The 10,945-nt window shown below is 56.9% G+C and overlaps 1 protein-coding gene across 5 annotated transcripts in view; it reads left to right on the top strand.

Annotated features, from left to right (window-relative positions):
- Positions 1-10,945, top strand: part of TRAPPC9 (trafficking protein particle complex 9) — a 156,166-nt gene that overhangs the window by 90,094 nt on the left and 55,127 nt on the right. For all 5 annotated transcript variants that reach the window (XM_014549021.1, XM_014549024.1, XM_014549023.1 and 2 more), the window contains one exon: positions 6,423-6,565. In XM_014549021.1, the coding sequence (XP_014404507.1) occupies positions 6,423-6,565 (143 nt within the window). The remainder of the gene's footprint in view (positions 1-6,422; positions 6,566-10,945) is intronic.

Genomic DNA, 10,945 nt, shown 5'->3' on the forward strand with positions numbered 1-10,945 from the left:
GCCCCAAGCGGGGCTGGAAGGCCTGCTCTGTTTGCACTGGGCCTGGACCCCATGTGGCCAGTTGGTGGTGCCTTTCAGAAAGTCATTTTTTCAACATTATTTTAAATCGTGTTCTCCTCATGTTTTTTTCACCCTCAGTGTATTGTGGATGCAAGGGAGAGTCAAGGTGCATTAGTTAATGGAGCGACACCGATTACATAGTGACACTCACATTGACGCCGAAAGGCTCATGCTGGTTCGGGTGGTTAGTCCTCGCCGACTTACTCTATTAGGCAGAGCTGTATGCGGAGCCAAGCGAAGCGTCGTCACGAGTGAGGACTGAACAAGTATCCGAAGCAGTGCTGTTAGCGGTAAGCGAATTAGGCCGCGCTTGCCGCCTGCAAATACAAATGGACTATTTGAAGAATTTCATGATACAGGAGCTCACCCTTCCTTGTGTTACCCGCCGGCCCCATTCTATTCGGAGGCCGGCTGAGCTTGGGTGAGGACTGTTAATGATGGCAATTCTTTGACAGTGAAAATTTAGTTCATAGTGAGCGTCTCCTCCAAATATAAGTTTCCATCCCTTGGGCACTTGCTCAGGAGCCTCTGCCTGGAGTGCACTGATCGCAGTGTCTGACAGGCCCACCATGGTTTGCATGGTTCCCTCCCGGTGGAACCTGTGACGTCAGGGGCCCCCAGCAGCAGAAAGGGGGCACAGGGCACGTGCCTTCACACATGTTGTTCCTCTTGCCTGCAAAGCCACCCCTCCTCGCTCATCCCTGTGAAGCCCGTTTCTTTCTCAATGGCGCACCCTCATTTCTCCAGGGCGCCTTTCCTGCTTTCCCTGGCGGCTGCTCGAGCACCGAGCGCCGAGCGCGGCCTGAGGACGTGGAGCTGAAGCTGCTGCGACCCTGGTTCACAGGAGCTCCGATAGGCTGACGGTCCCACACGTGTGTGCGCACGTGTTGTGTACACAGTGATATGCAGATGTGTGCGCGCATGCACACACGTGCGCGCACGCACAGTAGGCAACTCCAGGGTAAATGTTTGCAAAACTTCAGGACAGGCCTAGGGCTGGAGGTGTCTAGTGAGCCTGAGAGGTGGAGTGAGTGAATGAATGAGCGAATGAATGAATGATTGAGTGAATGGATGAATGAACACGTGAGCAAATGAATGAATGAGTGAATGAGTGAGCAAGTGAATGAATGAATGGAGAGTCTGGGAATGGCTTACAGAGGGGAGGCAGCCTGACACAGGAAGAGGAGAGAGGGAAGAGATTCAAGGAGGCTCGTTCGTGGGTGTGCAGTCTCACAGGTACCGAGCTGACACCGAGCCCATGAATGTTTAGCGGGCGGGCCTGTGGAAACTTGTCTCCAGTGACAGCCCAGTGCCATCCCCACCCCTGAACCTTAGATATTAAAGACTCTGAGAGGTGACCAGGGAGAGGAAATGAATTTTCCCTCCTCGCCGATGATTTCAATCTCAGCTCATTAAGGGCTGACCCAGGAGTCCTCTAAAACCGAGGAGGGCAGCATGGCAGGGATGGGACGGACGTGCCCTGTGTGCTGCCTCGTTGGCCACGAGCTTCCTGTGTGTGATGTGCTTAGAAAAGCAAAGGCTGACACCAGTGCCACCCATGGCGTCGTGGCCATGGCCACTCTGGGAGGTGGGCCAGGCGCTCCCCGTTCTCCGGTCTAGCTCCAGCCCCTTGTTTTATTTAAAAATAATCTCCCAATTTCTGTTCCTTCCTCTTAAAATGCTGTCATTCTTTCGAGGAGGACAGCCCATCTGTGGAAAGTCGACACTATTAGCATATGAACCAAGTTCCAGTTGCAGTCTTGGCGGTCACTGCGTTCCATTTTTCTTGGTTAAACAGAATAACCTGGCCCCGGAGCAAATGCCTGGTGAATGGAGCGAGTGGGGGTTCAGCTGGGCGGCCGCCTTCCTCCCCAGCTCTGCTGCTTCCTTTCCCCTGGCCGAGCGCCGCCTCCGTCTTTGTTAGGAAGCCAAGGCTGCCACGTGGACACAGGGCACTGATGCTGGTTAAACCCAGGCCCTCGTCTCCTCCTTCCATGCTCACGGCCGCCCTACAGCGGGTAACCCTCCCTGTCTGCTCCCAGCGGAGCTGGGGGCAGGGCTGCTGTCTGATGAGGGGTGGGGGGGACGGTGGAGGGGGTGGACTCCTCCCCTCCTTTCTTTCCTGCCCACCTGTGCTGGTGACCAGAGGCCAGGAGTCAGGGCCTGGTGCCACGTGGGTGAAGTTCTGTGCCCTGGTGCTGTGTGTTCTTGTTTGCGATGCTGATGGTTGCTCTCTATGACTTATTGTCTGCTCGCTAACCCTAGCTTACCTCTGCCATAGAGTGCTGCTCTCTGTAATTATACTGTGTAGCTGTTCTCAGTCTTCAGAGGGAATGCGTCGTAGGTGAGCGTAATTAGAAATGCATATTTAGCACACGAGGGGGAATGTTCTGTTACAGCTGCACGTGGAATAAAATCAGCAGCATCTGCCAGGCCGGGAGGTTCCGTTTATGATGGAGATTTATTCTCCCGGAGGCCTGGAAGCCGCATCCTCAGGAGCCTCCTGCCCGCGCTGGAGCTGTTTCTTCCTCTCGTTCATCGATTCGGGAGGCGTGTGCTGGGCTCCTCCACCGGGCAGTGCGCCAGGCTGTGAGCGAGTGCCCGGCGCGTCATGTCTGGAGGGACCACCAGAGGGGGCCGGACACGCCCACGGGTCACGCTGCCTGCTTGTACGGGGCGCCGTGGCATCCATCAGCAGGACTGCGGACTTGGGCAGATGTGGGATTGGATCTGTCACTGCCAGGCTTTGGGATTAGTTGGGCAAATTACAAATCCAAGCCACAGGGTGTTTTTGTTTTTTAATCTCAACTGAGCCAGTGGCCAAGGTGACATCCTGGGAGTCGGTGCCTCCACAGAACGCCATGCCCTAGTCCTTGTGCTCAGAGGGGTTCCTGGGGGATTTGTGTGGCCTCCTGCGGTGGCAGGGCCAGGGCTTCTGTGGACACACTGGTGGCGAGGCTGCCCCTGGCCCACTGGCTGGAGGCCTGGCCACAGCCACTGCGGGCTCACTGGTGTGCCGGGCAGGCCTGCACTGTGGCTCATTTTGAGGCCCAGCCACGCTGAGGCCGCCCACTGGGTGTGGCAGGCAGGAGCCCCTCTGGAGGGTGCTAGCCTGGGAAACGCCAGGGTGGGGTGAACAGCGTTAGCAAGGTTGTGGAGAGTGTCAGAGGGGCGTCCGCCAGCCTCAGACCAACCAGGTTCAGGAGGGGGGATGGCACCCGCCAACACCTCTGTCTCAGGAGAAAGTCCCACAGACCCCTGTGCCTCCAGCGCACGCCCTGAGAGTAGTCAGTGCATCACCTTCACGTGGGACCCAGGTGCTTTGCAAACTGCTGCCTCCGTGCTGGGACCCAGCAAGAGTGCAGCCTGGGGTCCCTCAGCCCTTGGCTCGCTTCCAAAGCCCGATGTTATGGGGGCTCCTCTTCCCAGGGCAGGTCCCCAGGCTGGGGCTCAGACCCCTCTCGCTTTGGGGCGACCCTGTGGTTGTGAGATCCTCCCACTGTGGGTCCCACTGTGGGTCACCGCCCAGGGACGGGGCGGGTGCGTCCCTCCTGCTCTTCTCACGGTGGCTTCTTTATTCCGTAGCTGTAGGAAGTCCGCTGGTCCTTGGGGCGTTCTCAGAGACAGCGGTTCTGTATATAGTTGTTGTTTTGGTGTCAGAGGGGAGGCGGTGCCACCTTGAACTTGAGGCCAGAGCCTGGCTCTTGGATGCCAATTCAGCTCGTCCGTGAGGTGTTCCTTGTGGAGGGTGCACTGTTGCGCGGCGAACGTGTCTCCAATGGGATGGCCGCCTTTCTGGTTCTCATGTCTCTCGAGTAAAGCCGTGATCGCCTCTCAATCCTTTGAGGCAATGAACTCCGTTTCCCGCCCCGAGTAACAGGCCACATGGTCCATGCCTGTCAGGGCGGCGTGCAGTGCCAGTGGCTGTGATCAGACTGCGAGCTCTGTGGCCGGGACGCCTGGGGGACTGAATGAGGGTGCAGCAGTGGGAGGGCGGGGGTCAGGGCTGATCAGAGGCAGACCCACTGTCACAGACTTCACGTTGGATGGGGCCTTACAGCTCCCGGGTTCTACGACTGGATTCGGGCTTTCTTCTCTCCACACCTGTGTGTGGGGCTCCCGTGAGCACCGGCCCCAGGGTTAGCGGTGAGATGCGGGGTGGGACTTACCTGTCCTGCAGTATTGCCCATCGTTACATCACTGCGTCTGACTCAGTAGTATTTTGTTAGGGTTTTTACTCTAAATTCACCAGGCACACAGGCCTGTGGTTTCCCCATGGACACTCTCCGTCTGACTGGCTACTCGGGCCACATTGGCCTCATCAAAGGGATGCGGACCTGCCCTCCCTCCCTCCATTTCTGAAGGTGTCTGCGTGAAGTTGGTGCTGTCGTCAGCAGGAAGGGTTGATGGAGTCAGCTGGAGGCGTCCGAGCTTTGAGGAGGCCGTTCTGCGGTGCATCCGAGGTTCAGTCGCCGGGAGACTCCCCCGGGTCTGTCTCCTCGCGGCCGTTTGGTAGCGCGTCCACTTATCTAAGCAGGTGAATCTATTGGCACTGAATTGTGTGCGTCATTCCTTTGTCATTCTGCTGACGTGGGCGGCATCTGCCCCGCGAGGCGGTTCTCTTCCTCATTCGTGATCTTGGTAACCAGTCTCGCTCTGTGCCCCTGGATTCGCCTAACTCAGAGGATTGCCACTTCCATTGACGTCTTAAAAAATGAGGTTTCAGTGACCTGATGTTTCTCCATTATGTGTCCATTTTCAATCTGATCAGAGCCTGACCCTGCTTTCCTGAAAGGTGCTGTCCCTTCCTACCCAGACCCTGCCCCTCAGGCACACGCCATGCTGGCTGCTCTCTGTCCTCGTGTAGCCTGCCCTTCCCTGTCACGACCACCATTTATCTTTGCTGTCTCTGGGCCTGTGTCTTTGAGTAGACTCAGCCCCTCAGGGGTGGTACCGAGTCTTCTGCCATCCTCTATCACGGGGCAGACACCCCTCTAGGGTTGGTGAGTGAATGATTGGATGGGTGAACGAATGCTATTCTGAGTAATTTGCATAAATGGCAAGAGCGCAGACTGTATGGCCATATGGCTCTGTGTTCATGTCCTGGGTGTGCTGCTTCCGGGCCAGTCACCTGACTACTCTGAGCCTTGTTTGTGAAAACAGGACTTCCTTGCAGGGCTCTTAAGGAGTTAGAGTTGCCCGGCCAGCGTGGCTCAGCGGTAGAGCATCGACCCATGAACCAAGAGGTCACGGTTCGATTCCTGGCACATGCCTGGGTTGCAGACTCGATCCCCTGTAGGGGGCGTGCAGGAGGCAGCTGATCAATGATGTTTCTCTCTCATTGATGTTTCTCTTCCTCTCCCTCCCGCTCTCTCTAAAAATCAATAAAAACGTATTTAAGAACGGTAGGGTTCATGTGCATAGGTTACTCGGCAGAGAATTTGGCACGTAGTAGGCACTCAATGGAAGGTAGCTACTGAAAAGGCCTCTCATTTTAGTTCGCACAATCACTGAGTGCCCAGAAGTGAGTAGTACTGTCCTCTAGTGCCTTGCCCATGACTGCTGGTTGTGACAGTCTGTTCTCAAAGTCAGGACTGCGCCATGCTCCGAGGGGCCGTGTCTTGGCAGAGGACGCGTTGCTTCCGTGACATTGTCGCTGAGACACTTGAACATCCGGTCTCCTGCCTTCCAACCCGCTCGGTGGTCTTAGCCAGGAGGCTTTCTCTTCAATCAAGGAAGAAAGACAGCGAGACTCAGTGATTTCACAGACCTTTTCTGTACTTGATTTTCACAAATTAGACAGTTATCTTTCTATAATTACATCTTTTCCTGGTTCTCGACAGAGCAAAGAAACCTCCAATTCCAAGAAAATAGAAACAGACGATTCCTTCTTTGTTCTGTGGTACTTGACAGTATCTGTCTCCCAGCTCCCAGGGATGTCTGCTACCTCACTCCCTGGCGGGGGCGTTTAATTTTACCCTAAAAAAGCAACCAACCAACAGAGCTAATGTGGCAGCCTGCTGCTCGCCAGGTCGGGCTGTGCAAGGCCAGTGCTGGGAATCTGTTGGCTTTCTTGCCCACGTGCCTGCAGGGAGGAAGCCGCTGTGCACGCTGGGCGAGGACTGGCTCCATTTGTCTATCAGCTCATTTACTCCCCCGTTCATTCCCTCAGCGTTTCCTGACCAAGGACCACACCTTATTCACCTTGTTCTAAGCGTGACCACAGGAGACACGCCGCCCAGGGCCGCGCCGGTGGGAGTGATGGCCTTACCCCGCACATCCCGGCCTCACCCATGCGAAGCCGCCTCCTGCAGGAACGAGCTACTTTGCAAGGACTGACGCCATGTTTTACATGTTTGCAGGTCCTGGAAGCGATCCTGAACTTCAAGTACTCCGGAGGCCCAGGCCACGTGGAAGGCTACTACAGGGACCTGTCCCTGGGGCTGCGCGTGGAGGTGGAGCCGTCAGTGTTCTTCACGCGAGTCAGCACTCTGCCGGCCACCAGGTAACTGTCTGCTGCATGTCCTTTGTTCCAGAGCCCCTGCGTGTGCAGTTCCACCTGGGCGGTCACCCTGCCCCTCCCCTCAGGCCTGGCCCTCACCCCAGGCTGCTGAGATGCCCTGGGTCTCAGGGCCTCATCCAAGAAGCAGACAGGGCCTCAGGCAGTTGGGAGTGCGTGGGAGTCCCCCGCATGCATCCCATGCTGTAGCGGTCATGTTGACATCGCCACTGCCGTATGCGTGTGTGTGTGTGTGTGTGTGTGTGAGTGTGTGGTTGTTGTTGTGCGGATGCGGCCCGCTCACTGCCCCGAGCCTGGCCTGGGTTCCGACCTGCACTGGGGCGCCCGGAGGAGGCAGCCTCTCTCTTTACGTCACTCTGCGTCCCAGGAGACTTGTGTGTGGCCCAGGCTGCCCAGCCTCTCACTTGGAGCATCAGGCTGTTCTGCCCGGGAGCCCTCCCTGCCCAGCGGCCTCTCTCCTCCCAGGCCTGGCCTCCTTCAGGGGGAAGGAAGCCAGACCATGTGTCCACTTCAGACCAGCCGTGGGCAGCGGTACGAGAGGGGTTCTTCTCTGAGGGGAGCTCACAGTTTCTCATGCACAGGTTTAGCTAGTGGGAAAGACTGTTCGTCTTCCCCGAATTGGAGGATGGCTTGGGCAAGAAGGAATGGCTCGGCTCAGGCTTCTCTTTTTTAAATGTATCTTTATTGTTGGAAATATTACAGATGTCACCCCCCCCCCCAACCACCCCTTCCAGCCTCCACTGCACTATTGTCTGTGCCCTTGGGCTGTGTATTTATGCGTATAAGTTCCCAGGTTCCCAGTTAATCTCTCCCCCACCCCCACCCCCAGCTCATCAAAAGGCAGGCTGCACACGGGGAGAAATGTTGATAATACATCTCTGCAGCCGAGGCCTTGTAGCATATGTATAACATTAAACACCGAGGAGACGAATGTAAGAAACGTCTCAGAAGGAAGGGGTGCAGGTGGTCCACAACCCCCGCACCTGTTTAGTGGATTCTCCGTCGTCGGTCCCCGGGAGGGTGTGTGCCTGCTCCGCTCCGAACCTTGATCATCGATGCGGTTCTTCTCGTTGGTGATGTTTCAGTGGTGAAAGGCGGCAGGGAAACCCTACTTCCTCAGGGCCCACTCGATTCCAGGGGTGCTCAGCACCCCGTTTCAGCTCTAGAGCCCCTCCCACGTCAGCACTGCGTCGGTTCCTGTCTCTAACTCGTCCTCTGTTGCCCGTGAGTGAGGAGAAGAGAGGGGACTTGAGCTGTGGCCTCTTGGCACCCGATCCGAGCCTCTGCCCCAGGGCCTCTGCCGGGGAGTGCGGGTGCCTGGGCTTACCTCTGCTTCAGCCTGCCTGTCCCTCAGGGGTGATGGCCGAGGCTCCTGGTGGAAAGAGGGTGACATCAGACAGTAGAGGGCAGGGCTTGCTCCTCGGTGCCACACGGCGTAGATGGCAGTGGCGACCTTCTTGTTTGCCTCCCTTCTCCCGGGGCTGCGCACAGGCCTCGGTCGACTTTTATTGAGGAGGTCAATTACCTCCGAGATTCCCTCTTCACACCAGCTGCCCGGTAATCTGGTCAGGGAGAGATTGAAATGGATGGGCCCTGCCCCGCCTGAGCACCGAGCCTCCCTCGGTCCCGGGGAGCAGTTTTTCCTCGGCTGTTAGGATAAATGATCCGGCCAGAGACGCTGCGAGGAAAATGCACTCCTCCGAGCAGGGCGTGGGGCGCAGCAGTCGTCCCATTATTCACAGAAATCACCCCACTTGACACATCCCGGCGCTCATCCCGGCCATTTAGGAAACTCCCATCTCCCCCTGGCCGGCAGCGCGGCTGCAGGCAGGAGTCAGGCCGTGGTAGCGCTGATTTGTCACGGTCCATCTTCCCCCAGTTGTTATAGTTCTGTGTGTAATCGCTTTTAGATCCAACGAGAATGGGGTTTGTGCAAGCACCAGGTCGTCTCTGCACCTGGTTTCAGTTGGCTCTGCGCCTGTGTCTGTGCATTCACATGTCTCCCAGCACCATCTTCCCTTCATCTGGGAGGGAGGTGACGTGGATCTTGCAGGCCCTGCCAAAGTGTGTACCTAAGTGCCGAATGCAGGGCCTCACACAAGGTGGATCATTGAAAAGTGGTGTCATCATTTTCCCGTGTGTGTGCCACGTGCTAGGGAGAGAGGCACGCGTCACGCGTGTCACACACACCAGCTCTGGCAGCCGCCCTATGCCTTCTGCAGGACGTCACTCACCTCGGTACATCCCGGGGGCCTGGTGGCCTTGCCCCGCCTCTCTGTGACCTCACTGCTGGCGGCCTCCGGGTCTGGTGCAGTCTCCTCTAGAGCTTGGGTTGCAGGTGGCCCTTGCATGATGCCTTGAGCAACCCTGTTCTGTGGACGGCCGGGAATTCGTGGCTCGAGGATGTTCTCGAGCTCGGCAGCTCAGTGTGCAGTGGGCGATGGCTTCGTCACCAGGAGCACTCGGACCCTGGGTTCTGTTCCCCTCACCTTTGACTGATGAAGCTCCTGGCTTTCTTACACACACAAGGAAGCCCTCCATGCTGAGATGGGCTGCTGAGTTGTTCTGGAAAGAAGACAGAATGGGAAACCAGGCAGCTACAGACTTTTAGGAGACCACCCGGATTTGGCCCCTGGTGCATGAGGCCATGGTGCCCTTTTGGGCTTTGCAGTCACCCAAGTCTGTGCTCCCAGGAGTGACCTGATGTTGATGTTCGGACCCTGGGAGGCCCCGGAGGTACCCATGGATCTCAGGGAGGAAGAGGCCCCGTGCTTCCTGGCCGTGGCGCATGGTGTTTGGATAGACTCGGTCCTGGGCGTGGGAGCTTCTCGAGCGCGCTTGTGGCTCAGGCAGTCCTGGGCAGTCCGAGGGGTTGTTCTGTGGGCACGCATGTCTGCTTTGCCGTCACTGCTCCCTGCAGCAGCCCTGATTGCCACCGCCTCACAGTCACATAACACCCTCCTGTGGTTGCGGGAAGCACCGTCATGCTTCCCCGTGGGAAGCCTCCCATAGTCCCATGGCATCAGTATCCTTGTCTTCATTGGGGAAACTGAGGCGCAGAGGAATGGAATGACTTGCCTAAGACATTACAGTTATTGAGCAACCAAACCGGCATTCGGACGAGCTCATCAAGGTTGTTGTGTCATTTATTTTCTAATTGCGTCGCTGTAAAAAGTTTTAAATGAACACAGCAAAATGGACTTTTCTAGCATGGAGTGTCGTGAGCTCTAACACACATTGGATTCACGTCCCGCCACAATCAGGATAAAGAGCAGATCTGTCACCCCGAAACCTCATCATGTGCTCCTCACAGTCACACCCACCCCACCCTGGTCCGGTGCCCGCGGACCTGCCCTCCGGCCTTCTGTGTATCCGCGCTCAGGCCCGGCGTCTCCAGGACGTGGTGGAGATGGGAGCCTGCTGTGTGTCAGCTTTTGAAGGGGACTTTCTGGTCACCATGTTGCTTTTAGATCCATCGTGTCGCGGGCGTCGGTAGCTGGACTTTGTGTGACTGCGGAGCTTCCCTTGTCTAGGTGCACCCTGTCTGGGAGGCCCGTCACAGCCGAAGGACCTCGGGCTGTTCCAGCTCTTGGGACCATGAGTAGAGCTGCCATAAACACCTGTTCATCCTGACTGTGCGAAGGAGCGTTTTCATTTCTCGAGGTTGAGCACCCAGTGGGCTTGCAGGGTTACACACAGGTCAGCGTGGGCTTAGCTTTAGGAGACACCACCGCTGCTCTCGGAGGGCAGTGCCCCGGGCAGGCCCTGGGCAGGAGAGAAAGGACCCTGCGTCCTCTCTTCGTTGACACTCAGCCTTGTCGGTGTTCTCCTGGGGCCACTTCAGTGCGAGCGCTGTGGTGTCCGCACCTGGTCTCTCTGCTGCTTCCCTAACGGTGAGTGAGCAGCATGCTCGTTGGGGCTTAGTTGCCTTTTGTTGAGCTGTCTGTTCAAGTCTTTTTATTTTTTTTTAATCCTAACCCGAGGATATTTTTTCCATTTGTTTTAGAGAGAGAGTAAGGGAGGAATGGGGGCGGGGGGGGGGAAGAGGAGAGAGAAACCTTGATGTGAGAGAGACATATTGATCAGCTGCCTCCTTCAAGGCCCCTACCTGGGATCCAGCCCACAACCCAGCACGTGTCCTGGACGGGGAATCGAACTGGCAACCCCCTGGTGCCTGGATGATGCTCAGCGGGCCGGGCAGAGACCCTGTTTTTCTCGTTTGCGTCGTATCCACAGGTATTTATATGTGTAGGCGGGTTAATAAGATTGATTCTCAGCAGAGGGAACGGTGGGTGCCGACCATGTGGAGGTAGTTTCACATGCTCTGCCCTCTGTGTTGGGACATCTCCTCCCCTCCCCCCAGGG

Source organism: Myotis brandtii, unplaced genomic scaffold (assembly GCF_000412655.1).
Source record: "Myotis brandtii unplaced genomic scaffold, ASM41265v1 scaffold532, whole genome shotgun sequence".
NCBI lineage: Eukaryota > Metazoa > Chordata > Mammalia > Chiroptera > Vespertilionidae > Myotis > Myotis brandtii.